This window comes from Sturnira hondurensis, unplaced genomic scaffold (genome assembly GCF_014824575.4).
Source record: "Sturnira hondurensis isolate 20B ecotype Veracruz unplaced genomic scaffold, ASM1482457v3 Scaffold0006413, whole genome shotgun sequence".
Lineage (NCBI taxonomy): Eukaryota > Metazoa > Chordata > Mammalia > Chiroptera > Phyllostomidae > Sturnira > Sturnira hondurensis.
Window position 1 is genome coordinate 21,044,569 of NW_028079044.1, and position 13,686 is coordinate 21,058,254.

The following is a 13,686-nucleotide window of genomic DNA, read 5'->3' on the forward strand; positions in this document are numbered from 1 at the left end:
GTTAAGTACTGCCAAACTCAGGGCAAGGCTCTTGGTCTCCCTTTTTCCAAAAGTTTCCACTAGCCCATATTGCCTCAAATTTTACCTTGGCCAAAATTCATATGGCATCCTTCCCCTCAATGCCTACACTCTAATCTACTGTGTTATCAAGAACATGCCTTTTTTGGTTTACCCCGTTTCCTGGGAGATCATGGCAACCCCATTGAGAAACATCCAGCTCTCAAAATATTTTGAAGTAGCCAGGGCTTCCACAGACCTACCCTTCTGGCCAGAAAAATCTAATAACCCAATGACAAAATTAATCCAAAATTGGGTCATCCCAAAGAGTAAAGAAGGTGATGCACAGTGATATTAATATGGGTTCAAGAAACCAGAACCAAAAGAAATTTGAAAATCTTTTGTTGCCTTATAAAAAAATATTTGGTCACATTGAGGTGGTAGGGTGGGCTCTTTTTTGGGGGGGGAGTTGACTAACATTAATACAAAGCCCATGAAGAGCAACTCTTCCCTCAGAGACATACTTTCTCTGACTTATTTTGTTCAACCTATGTCACATATTGGGCTGTTTTCCTTGTTAGAAAGGAGCTTCCCTTCTTTTCTGCCCCTGCCTAAGGAACTCTTACTCATTTTTGAAGCCTCGCTCAAACGTTGTCTTTTCTTTCTTTCTTTTTTTATTTATTTGTCTTTAGAGGGGAAGGGAAGGAGAGAGGGAGAGAAATATCAATGTATGGTTGGTTGCCTTTCGTGCGTCCCCCACTGGGAACTGGCCCACAACCCAGGCATGTGTCCTGACTGGGAATCAAACTGCAGTACTCTGGTTCGCAGGCCCGCGCTCAATCTACTGAGCTACATGATCCAGGACCAAATGTTGTATTTTCTAGAGACCCTTTATTAGTATCTTCTCTTCTCACTCCAAATTAAGTGGGAGTCCCTATTCTATAAATCCCTTAACATTTTACACTTATCTCTCTAACAGTGATAGCTAAATTATCCTGAAAATCAGTTTTCTTATCATTAATATCAAGGTAATTACTTAATATGTCCCAAAATAAAACCCTGATCTTCCCCCCCCCACACAAAAAAACTTGCTACATGCATAAATCTCAGCAAATGCATCCTTTCCATTGATTAGGTAAAAACCTTGCAGTCAGCCTTGACTTCTCTTCCCTACATCCAATCCATCAGCAAATGAAGTCCCCTCTACCTTAAAACTGTATCCGTAAAATGATTATTTCTCACTCCTTCACTGTTCCTATCTCTGACTTGGATAATTACAATAGCCTCTTCACTGGTCTCTCTGCTCCATCCTTGTCTCTGTTTATTCTCAGCTCAAAAATTTTTAAGACATAAGACAGGTCATGTCACCTCTTTGCTCAAAACTTCCCAATGGCTTCCCATCCTTGTAGAATAAAAACTAAATATTTAAAAAAATATTTTATTATTTACTTATCTTCAGAGGGGAAAGGAAGGAGAGAGGAAGGAAACATCAATGTATGGTTGCNCTGTTCCTATCTCTGACTTGGATAATTACAATAGCCTCTTCACTGGTCTCTCTGCTCCATCCTTGTCTCTGTTTATTCTCAGCTCAAAAATTTTTAAGACATAAGACAGGTCATGTCACCTCTTTGCTCAAAACTTCCCAATGGCTTCCCATCCTTGTAAAATAAAAACTAAATATTTTTTTAAAAATATTTTATTATTTACTTATCTTCAGAGGGGAAAGGAAGGAGAGAGGAAGGAAACAACAATGTATGGTTGCTTCTTGTGCATCCCCTGCAGGGAACTGGCCCCTGCTGGAAACTGGCCTGCAACCTAAGCATGTGCCCTGACTGGGAATCGAACCCCGATCGTCTGGTTCGCAGGCCCCTGCTCAATCCACTGAGCTACACCAGCCAGGGCTAAAAACTAAATATTTTAACAATTGCCTGAAAGTGCCTGTAAACTCTGCGATCACCCCTGACAATCTCTCACTCTTCTTTTCCTGTCATTATTCCACAGTAACCACACTGGTCTCTGTGATGTTTCCTGAACATCTGAAATAGGCTCAGAGACTTTGCACAGACGGTTCCCCTTCTTGGAATGCTCTTCCTCCAGATGTGCACTTGGCTTACTCCTTCCACCACTTCCCATCTCTCCTCAAAGGTCACCTTCTCAATGCTGCCTACTCTGCCTGCTCTATTTAAAATGGCAAATCAACCACTGCCATCCCCACCTTGACCAGTACTTTCTCTTTCTTTGCTTAAATTTTTTTCTATAGTGCTATTCCATCATAAAAACTATACAATTTATTCATTCATTTGGGTTTTTTTTTGTCAGTCTCCTCCCATGTAGGCTGCATGCAGGCTATTTTACTCTTTGCTGGATTCCCAGTTCCTACAATAGTGCCTGACTCATAGCAGGTGGTCAATAAACTTGTTGAATAAATGAATGACATCTAATAATACAGCAGAAGAATTAAAAGCAACACATGCAGAAGAAATGACCCCTTTATCCCTGGTGACTCCCTTTGGGTGGAAGAACAGGTCATTTTTCTGCTAGAGGTAATAGGAAGAGGGAAGCCTGCCCTGAATTTTTGCCGGTCCCAAATAAAGAAAAACATAACTACAACAAAAGTCTTCTCTGTGACCTTTATGCAACTAACACTGATGGCCACAGACAGAGGGCCCTGATTAGGAAGGTCACTTCTTATGCCAGCCATGGCCCCTGAGAATCATCTTGCACAAGATGACAAAAAGAGGGACTGAAAAGTCTCTGCGTCATAACCTAAAGGGTTGTCTCACTTTAGGTTGGGAGGAGACTTGGAAACGATGGCACCTTTAGGCAAATTGTTCCCCACCTTATTACTGCTTTAGAATTGCTGTTCGTCCTCATGAGACTCTACATGTGTGTGCGTGCATGTGTGATTTGTCTAAGAATTTCCACAGCAGCCCAGGAGACAGTCGCAAGTGTGAGTGATAATGTGAGAACAAATCTTCATTTTATCCTAGCACAGAGATCAGTGAGGGTACTGAACTTCAGTTCAAAGACCATGGTGAATTTGCAGCTGGAGCTTTAAGCAGGGCTACCGTACACTGAAAATCCAGGCTTTGGGACATGCGTTAGCATGGATGGCTGCATCTCATGAATTGTGCTGGGGAAGTGATGCTAGGAATGGAAGACACCCTTGGGAAAAGGGTGGGTTTTCCTGGAGAGGAAAGACTAAAAAGTAAGTGCCTCCTCTGAGGAGGAAGAGAGATGGATAGACCTTTAGGTAAGAAAACAAGAGTGTGCCTGTGAGGGCCTACTTGGGGAGAGCTACACTTAAAACACACACACACACACACACACACACACACACACACACACACACATTTTCTCTGTTTTCAGTAAATAAATTAAATTTATTTCAATAAACTAAATAGTCATAGCCAGTTTTAGGATTGGCTTCTACATTATAATGTTCTCTAGTTCTTCCCAAAATAACAAACACTTACATGGCACTAAGGGTATACCAGGTACTGTGCCAAGTGTTTCACATATATTTCTTTATTTAATCCTCACTATTTTCACCGTTGTCTCCATTTTACAGATTGAGAAACTAGGTAACTCAATCAGAGGTACACAAACAGTAAGTGACAGGGCCAGGTTTTGGACCTGGGCAGGATGGCTCCAGACTGGGCATGCCTCACCTCTGCACTATGCTGCCTTCTCCATCAAGTTTCACGTGCACACAGCTGCCTTGTGTGAGTGGTAAGGAGGGAGTCAAGGGAACAGGGGTCAGGGGCCCTGTGACTTCCCCTGTCATGTCAGCAGGGCAGCAGCAGCCTGGCTGCACAGCCAGAACAGCAGTTCGGGGGCTCCTGGCGGGGCTGGGGCTGGTAACTGAGCGAGAGACAGGGACAAGTAGCCTCAGTGTAACAGTCACACAAATATAAACAAACTCCCCTTGAGACAAGTTAAGACAAATTCCCCTTGCCCCCTATGCATTCCAGGAAGGTAAAGTAACTCTTGATTGGGAAAAGCACCCTCTGCTGTGCTGCTAACATGTGAATTACAGCCCCCGACACATACTAAGTGCCCTGTAAGTTGAAGCTGTCATTTCTTATTAGGTCACATTGAACCATAGGAAACTGTTGACTGCAGACCACTTTCCACCTACCAAAATGGCAATTTCACATGGTTCAATTTATAGTTTAACTATTAATTTTAATGTCCCACTCACCTCCCAGACTTCACTTGTTTTAGTGAGCAGGGAAGATGTACTTTTCTGATCAGGGTCTCACTGCCTAGTGGAACACCTGGTTCCAAGTCCACACTCATGAAATGCATCCAGAGTTGAACTGAATGCACAGCCACTTAATCCACTTGCTGGTTAATGAACTAGTACAGGTTCATTGACTATATACAGAACTACACTGCATCCTTATTAGGTTGGTGGGCCCGTTGCCGACAGACTCACTGAATATATCTGACTTCTAGGATCCAAAAGAAAATGGGAATGTAATACACCCCTGTTCCACCTTTCCTTGCTTACCTGGAATGATCTCAAAGACAAACTTCCCTGCTTCTTCTGGGTTTGTGGCAATCTCCTTGATTGTACTTCCTGGTAAATACATACAACCCTGAAAGATCAAAAATCAGGGCTTTAAGATGAGCAGCCATTTTATCACCTATTAGCTAACATTAAGTTGAAAGACAGATAGGATGGGGAAGGAATAGAGAAGAATATGGAAAACTAGCTTTGAATGGGGCCCTTCTGCTATTCAGGCCTTGGTCTAATTAGATGGTCGCTATCTGAGAGCAAGCTGGGTGTCTAGAGAGAAAAGAACAAAGTCCTAACAGGAGAATGAGCTGAAGGGGCACAATTACCCACAACTGTCTCTTCCCACTTTTCCTCAGACCCGACTTCCTGTGTCTGGCTAAACCAGACACCAGAGCAGTGCGAAGGTAATGCTGACCATACATATCCCCTGCAGAACTGAACCACAGTTAGCCATTCAAAGGCATGGAGTCTTCCCCCTTGCTAAGCACCTTGAGTATGCTATTCATTCAGTCCTTCTAGCAATCCTCTAAGTGAGGTATCATTATGCCCACAGACAAGTCGGAAAACTAAGGATCAGAAAGATTCTGTAATTTGTTTGCCCAATGTCATAGAGCCAGAAAGTGGCAGAATAGGAAATCATCTCAGAAGTGTGTTCAAAGCCTCTTACACGTGAATATGTTATTAGAAAAACAAGTCACTTCCACTGTGTGTGTTTCATGCCTCACCCTTTACAGTGCACTGTCACATGCCCGTCTCATCAGATCCCCGAAACAGCTCAGATCCGCAAGACTCCCCACTTCCACTTTGCCCATGAAGAAGCCAACACTTTGAAAGTCTAAGTGACTGCATGAACGGACGTAGTTCACATGTTCTAGAGTTAGTGACTCATAACTTATGTCTCACTGGCTATTGGAGGTAGCATGTCTGATTCTGAGCTAAGTAGACACGCATGTCTCTGTTCTAGAACAAAGTGCAGGTGAAGAGGACTGGCAACAAAGGAGCTATGAAGGTGAGAGTCTTAAGGCACGCTCAGATTAGCTTGGGAGCTAGAAAGAATAAATATTCCTTATGTGTCTAGAAATAAAAATGTCTGAGACTGAGTGAGAAAGTGGAAGAAAAAAGAAATGGAGAAGGAGAAAAGAAAAGAGGAGAAGAAAAGTGAAGGATAAAGGAGGCGGGAGAGGAGAGGGAGGGTGAAGGAGAAGAAGAAAAAGAAAAAAATAGTCTGTAAAAGGGAATTCTTCATGTTTTTTATACTTTTCTAATTTTATTACTTAAAAACAACCTCCACTTCCATGGTCCTCACCATCTTTAAATATCAATGACCTCAGAAAAAAATTACCCTGAGGTTGTGCTGCTGGGCTACTTTGCATGAGTTGTGGCACTAAAATAAAAAGCCCTGTTATTTTTATATAGAAGGGAGCACCGCCTGATAGGAGGGGGGGAAAGAGGTACCTGCCTCTCTCAAGTGCCTTGCTAAATCATTATTTGACACCCCAAATCACTTCACCCAAAAATAATAAAAATAAAATATCAAATATATAAATACTACGTATTGAGTGATCCCTAGATAACAGGCTCTGTGTTAAATGCTTTGAATACACAATCACATCTAATCTCCAGAAGAACTCTGCAAGGGACAACTGATATTTTCCTCATTGGAGAGATGAAAAAGTAAGGCTCTGAGAGGTTAGTTAGCCAGTCCAACATCACAAAGCTAGTTAATAGGAAAGCTATAATGTAAACATTGGTCAGTGGGATTCCAGAACTACAAGGCTCTATTTACAGGTTCCACTTTCTTGCTGAAGGAAGTAATGATCAGAGTTAAACTAAATCACACCAAGACATGACAAACTGTAAGACATTTCCCCAGACTGAGCACCAAGGCCTTGAACAGGAGGAAGGAAGAGCAGGAAATAGTAAAAAGCATTAGTGAGGGTGGGGGTGGGGCAGGAACCGTGATAGGGAAGAAGTATTGTCTGAGAAAAGGAAAGATCTAAGTTGCCCGTGGCCACTTTTGCCTAGTCAGCAAGTTGATGGGGGTAGACTCTGGACAAAGACGGAAGGAGGGAGAGGTTTTCGCTGGAGGCCACGAATCCTCCAGCAATGGTGCTGGGGCCAGAGATGTGTGGGTGGTAACGCCAGGACTCACTTATGTTGGCTTAGAACTGTTACATTTTCAGGAACTCTGTGAACCAAATGTTAAACACAGCCATTATTAAAAGTTAAATTATATAAACTTACAATGAAATATTTTATATTGAAAATAAAGGTAATAATACTAAAAATTCATCTTTCCTAATCATTTACTAATTTTAACCATGATTTTTGTTGCAGTATTTATTCACGTCTAATCTGGGTGGTAGAAATTCAATATACCATGTGCTACTACTGCTCATTTCTTCTCAACTCTGTGTTCAGCAATATCATGCCAGTAGCTTGAGTCAAGCTACTAAGGGCAGGAATACTTATACCACGGAAATTGGCAAATGCTGCATCTAAATCAGCTCCCCTACCACAATATTCCCCAGTACACCACTGTAGACAACCACCTGGGTAATTTCATAAAAAGCAGGAGACGAGACTATGGGACAATTCGGCCAGGATTATGTAAACCACAATTGTAACAGAGACTTGAGGGCAAATTGCTGAGGTTCTGTTTTAAACAACTTCCCTGACAAGGAAACTTTTGGGATGAGTTACATAAAGCTAGGTCATAGAGTTACAGAGCATTAACTGTGAAAGCTAGACAGACATTTCTGAGAACTCAAAGAAAAAAAATGCACAGACTGCCTTCCTTCAAGCCTAGCGGTGCTCAAAAGCGTATACACAGGAGTCCATCATTAGCATCCCATAGCTTATGTAATCATTATACAATCATTCTCCTTTGTGGGACATTAGGCTCACTATTTCTCACTATAAGTAGCACTCCATATATCTTTACTTTTGGATAGGTTCTTAAAACCAGAATGATTGGGTATGATTTTTTTTGGGGGGGGTGGTCTTGGAAATCTGGCCAAATCGCTTTCTAGAAAGGTTTCACCAACTTACACACACACTATTGGTACATTTAGGACCTTCCCATCCATCTGACTGCTCTTGGACTTTTAGGGTGTCTTCTTTTTTGAGATTTTCTGGGATCAGTGTGTGTGCTGTTTTTAAATTTACAGGGAGTTTGTATTTTTGTCATAGAAAAATTAGAAACTAAACAAAAAAGAAAAAAACATAAAATTATGTGTAACTCTAGTGGCTAGAGATAACCACAGTTAACACTTCTGTAGATTTCTTTCCAAGCCTTTTTCAATAAATACAGATTCATGATCTTTTCCTCAAGAATGGGATTAGTCACATACTTCATCCTTGGTTGTGAACTACTTTTTTTCCAAGATAGTAATATTATGTATATCTTCCAATTTCAATAAGTATTAATTTAGGGTATCAATGGCTGAACTGTATTTTATTTCGTGCACGCACATGTGTATGTATGTATGTGTGTGTGTGTGTGTGTGTGTGTGTGTGTAGAGAGAGAGAGAGAGAAAGAAAAGTCTCCTGATATAATTACATAATTCAGCCTCTGCCACTGGGCACTGTTTTCATATCACTACTATAAACAACATAAACAACACAGTGGTGAAAACCTATACAGCTAAATTTAATTATCTACATCAGTGTTAATCGCCCACTTAGTTTAAATCCCTAAAACTAGAAATGCAGGGTCAAAGGGTTTGCATTTTTAAAAGTAATATTGCCCTGCAGGACGGTTGTATGAATTTCCATTTCCACCAGCAGTGCATGAAAAGTCCTGTTTCCTACCGCACTGAAATGTTTAGAAAATCTTTGCCAATTTGATTTAAAAATCTTTGCCAGTTTGATAAAGGGACAGTGGTATCTCATTGGCTTACACTGCATGTTTTCATTTATTACTGAGATTGAAATTTTTTGTTTGCTTTTTGGGCATTGCAGTTTGGGGAAAATTGACCATTTGTGTCATTTGTTCATTTTTCTATTGAGCTGTTTCTTAGAGACTCGAAAGAATACTTTAAATATTAAGAATATTTATTTACTATAGTTATACAAATAATTTTCCTATTTGCTATTTGCTTTTCTACTTTATTACGTTGGTTTTTAAGGTACAGATACTAATTTAAATTTGCTTTCCTTTGTGCTGTTTTTGTTGCCGTGCTTAAAAAACTCCTGCCTCCCAAAGATTATGAGAATGACTACATTTTCTTTTAGGGCTTTTATTAACTCGATTTTTACATTTAGATCTTTAATTCATCCAGAATTGTGAATGGTGTGAAACATAGTGTGCAATTATGTCTTTACTTTTTCTTAAGAATTTGGCTCATGTCTGTTACTTTCATTTCATTTTAGATATTTGCAGTGTCTGTGGAACCCAAAATAATACTAAATGATAACACAATAAAAGCACAATACTTTGAATAGATTTCTCTTTAGCTTAATAAAAAATAATTATGGATATATTAAAAGCCTACAAGGATATCCTTATAATTCTTGTTTGTAAGGACAATATAAGAACATCAGCCCAATGATGTTCCTATATTATCATGAATTATAAAATGAATTATAAAATGTCCATACAATAGATTATTTTACTACCATTAAAAATTACATTGTAGAATATTTAATTAGAATGAACAATATTCATGACATATTGTTAATTTTTAATTAAAGACTATTATTATACTTTTGCATTTAGAACATTAATTTTTAATTAAAAACATTATTATAATTTTGCATTTAGAATAAACAAGTTTCTGAATGTATATATAGAGAAGAAAGTGAAAAAAGTAAGAATTTGGGTGATTATTTTTGCTGATGGGATAATTTTTATTTCTTACTTTGTGTTTTTTCACATCTTACAAATTTCCTGCCAGGGACGCATATAGCTTTTGTAATAAAAATACACACATCTGCTAAAGTAAAATATTCTTTCTGAGAAATTCACTTTATTTCTAAAAACCTTTTTAAAAAACTGTTTCTATCTGAAATGAGTACTTGATTTTACCCAAAGCTTTTTATAGCCATTGATTTAGGAGTTGTGTGGTTGTACTTATATGATTTATTGACCTTGACCTCTTGGCCCAATGCCTTGTATTAAGAGATTTCCTACAAAGTCAACCACACTTGCCCTCCTAGAAGCAGTTTTATCTAATTATCTCAAGATAATGCAATCCTGAGAGGACTTTGGGTTTCCTTCTCCAGAAATAAGGGAGAGAAGCTAGGACCTTCAATGAATTATTTTACCCTTTGACATCAGCTCATGCTTTTATAAAACTGCATTTTCTTATGCTTTATATCATTTGATACTGTGACAAATGCAGGCCAGATATATTGCTCCACTTTACAAAAAAAAAGAGGGGTCTAGAAAAATTAAATAATTACATGGTCAGATGATAGTGAAGCAAGAAAAACAACACAAACTTGTAGAAAACATACATTTCACCTTCTATATTCCATGGAAGTAAATCCCACTGAGCTGTCCTTTCCGCTGATTCTGGAAGACCCACACATTGTCGTCATCTCCCTCACTCTCTGCTGATGGAAGACCTCCCGCATCAGCCATCAATGTACCAGTCACCACCATCTAAGCCTGTAATTACCCAGCTCCAATAGAACTGGTTTATTCATAAAGGGAAGGAAGTCTGGTCACAATGCACAGGACAATGAGCAAGAACCCAGTCTTCGATGGGGTCTCTGGCCCTTCTGTAGCCTCTGCAGTGATGGACACTCATAGCCCTCAGTGGAGCACCTTGTTAACCAGGTGCTGCTGATGCCTCGGGGATCCTTAAATCTCTCCTTAAACTTTGGGCCTAGATCTCAAAGAGAACTGTCATCTACCAAAACCAGTCTCCTTTCTTTACATATGCTGCCAGGTCCCCCCAATATCTTCACCCTTTTGAGGCTTTGAGTTGGGTCCAGCAGGTTGCAGTCTGTCTTCCCTAATAAGCTCTTTTTGGCCACACCAACTCTTCCACCTCCAGAGACATGTGCTCTCAATGGGGTGACCAGTTGTCCTGATTTCGCAAAGACATAAAGTTTATACCTGGGATCTCAGGATAATTGTTAAGAGCATCCCCTTCCACTCCCATGTACCATGACGGCTACAAAGAATCAGCAATGCTGTGACAAAAGATCTAAGCCCAAGCCCTGGCCAGGTGGCTCAGTTGATTGGCACATCATCCCCTACACCAAAACATTGTAGGTTGAATTCCTGATCAGGGCACATATCAAGGTCATGGGTTCAATCCCAGCTTGGGGAGCATATAAGAAACAACTGATCTCTGTTTTTTTTCTCTCTCTCTCTAAAATCAATAAATACATCCTCGGTGAGGATTAAAAAATAAGAGATCTAGGCCCAAAGTTTAGAATCAAAGCCAGCTCCAGCCCCATTTAGTACATCAGGAAATCCTGTTAGCTATACTTTCAAAGTAATTCAGGAATCTGATCATTTTCCTCCAGTCCACAACTCCCACTGAGATTCTAAACATCATAACCTCTCACCTTGTGCCTCCTCCCTCTGGCCCTGAATCTACTTTTGAATACTGTATCTAGAGCCATCTTTTTTGCAACGTAAGTCAAAGAATTCCCCCTTTCTGCCCATCAACCTCAGTGTAAACACTCCGATCCTTACCATGACATACAATGTCCTTTGCAATCTGTATCCCAATCCTTCATCTCCCACGCCACCCCCACCTCTCTGACCACAGCACTTCTGATTCTCTCGGTCCTTAGCTCTGCTGACCGTACTGACCTCCTTGCTCTTCCCTACACAGGTCAGACATGCTCCAACTCAGGGCCTTCACACTGGCTCTTCCCTCTGCCTAAAGTGTTTTCCCCAGGATCTGCCCTACTACTTGTCTCTCCTCCTTAGAAGGCTCCCTCCTCAGATGTCACACTCTTCATAAGATCATTTCACCACCCTTTTTAAAGTTAGAACACCTCTTCCCAAATGCTTGACCCACTGTTAACCCGTTCTAGTTTCTCCTCACAGAACTAGTGATTTTCTAACAAACTACATAAATTTTGTTATTTATTATGTTTATTCTCCGCCTTCTTCCCTCATCTTCTAAGTTTGACATGGCAGATTTTTATCTATGTTACTCACTGGTTTATTTCAAGTACCCAGAACAGGGTTTAGCACATAATAGATGCTCAGTAAATATTGACTGAACAAACAAATAAATGAAAGCCCCCAAATTAATTTTCCTAAACCCAAATCTACTCTCTCTGAGCCCTTGTACTCAGCATTACCATCAAGACCACGTTGCCAGCCCTGACTTAGAGCTGATTTAGGAAGTTCCACAGTGTTCATCTCAGGGCGTCCTGGAGGAGGATCACCCTGCCATCTTTGCAACTCAGGATATGTATCTAGAAAATGCTGAAAAGGAGAAAGTAACTTCCTCTCAGATAAATGTGCATCTAGTCCTAGTAAGAAGGCCCCAGTGAGTTTACAGTGATTTAGCTGGGCTCCACACCCTGCTCTTGCATGCCTGGACAGAGAGCTCTGGGAAAGGGGACAGACAGCCTGGCTGGTACCTGTGACTTCGTGTCCTCTTCGTCCTTATAGTAGTAGAGCTGCTGTGCCTTCAGCACGAAGTACCTCTGCTGCCAGTTTTTTACAATGGACCTCTGCTTCTTCAGCCAGCCCATCTTGATAGGCCTTTCCAGCGGGTTGGGGGTGGAGGACAGGTGGAAGGTCGCCATGGGCTCCCCGGTCATCACACTCCTTGATCGAGCTGCGGAGAGGGATAGACAGGCAGTCTGACTGAGGGGCGTGAAGTAGTGTGCAAAGAGCGGGTCGAGAGGTGAGAGAGGAACCCCCGAGGGGGCCGAGAGGTGGGTGGAGCCCCAGCCAGGTCCACCTCAAAAGTCCAGATCTGTATCAGAAAAAATCCCCGGTGACCCACAGCCGACAGTTCCAGATGAGGCCGAACTGAGACCTAGCAGGAGGTGAGAGCCAGCAGCCCAGTGCACACGCAGTCCGGCAGCTGGGGTTGGCCCCCTCATTCTGCAAAACGAAACATTGGCTGGAGACCTCTGAAGAGGAAGTGGCCGCAGCATTTGACAAAAGGTGCTTCCTTTTTCCTGCGTGGGAGTCAGTATCTGACAAGAGGGAGGAGAAAATAATGCCTCGCTCTGAGGGTTCAGGGTGAGTCCCACGCAGCTGCACAGGCACCGGAAGCTGCCGGGCGTTTTTTATCAAGGAGGAGCTGGTGTGCGTTGCTCGGGCCTCACTGTCAAACAGAGTCCTTCCCTGACTGACCCGCAAAACGCCGGCCCTCCACACAGTCAGCATGCAGGAAGGTGGCACCTCCTGAATTTTCCTGGCCAGTGTCATTGAGGGCCACAGAGAGTGTTTATAACCCTTTTTGCTAGACCAAGGGCCCTCCTGTCGCTGCTCTCCCGCTCCCTTTTCAGTCGGGTTGTCCCTCACGTGTGGCTGTACCACATAAGCCTCTGAAAGGAAAATGAATCACCCAGCAGCACACAGATGCAGAATTTGAATCCAGACCCCTCAACCCACTGCACTGTGTTGTTGGCTTTCGTTTTTACACAAGAACTCTGCCTGTCATTGGATCAGGGCCAGATGTCCAGTTTGTCTCCACGGTCCTCCCATCCAGTACAACTCTCTCCTTTTCCTTCCTCCACAGGGATGGATCACCCTGCCTGTGTTCCCATTTCAACACGTCCTCTAAGCCTCACCTTCCTTCTTTCCCAGACATTCAACAGTGCCCTCGAAAACACACTGGAGCTCCTTGTCTCCTTGACCTTGCATGGTGCTCCACACTCGCCAGTCCCCAGTGTCTACATTCCTCTCTGCTGGAGGAAGTCTCCATCTTCTAATGCCTTTATTCAGCTTTTGCCAGTTCCCAGAACACCCACAACTGAACTAAGCCAGCTCTACTCGCCCCACAGCGCCTCTCACCTGGTTAGAGACCAGTTTTTCCCTCCCTGGCACTTTCACCCTGAGTCCATTGTGCAACTTGTCTGCGTCTCAGTTTTCTTACTGGTTAAACTAGGACAATAACAGTCCCTACTCTATGAGATTATTGTGAAGATTAAAGAAACTTACCTATGCAAACCACTTAGCACCACCACTGGTCCAAGGGAGCAAATGTTCCTTGCTTTTATCAACAGCT

General features: G+C 41.9%; 1 protein-coding gene across 3 annotated transcripts in view; it reads right to left on the reverse strand.

Moving 5' to 3' along the window:
* ARHGAP25 (Rho GTPase activating protein 25) overlaps positions 1-13,686 on the reverse strand; it is an 82,753-nt gene that overhangs the window by 30,983 nt on the left and 38,084 nt on the right. For all 3 annotated transcript variants that reach the window (XM_037048202.1, XM_037048200.1, XM_037048201.1), the window contains exons 2-3: positions 12,083-12,282; positions 4,514-4,601 (exon numbers count right to left, since the gene is read on the reverse strand). In XM_037048202.1, the coding sequence (XP_036904097.1) occupies positions 4,514-4,601; positions 12,083-12,282 (288 nt within the window). The remainder of the gene's footprint in view (positions 1-4,513; positions 4,602-12,082; positions 12,283-13,686) is intronic.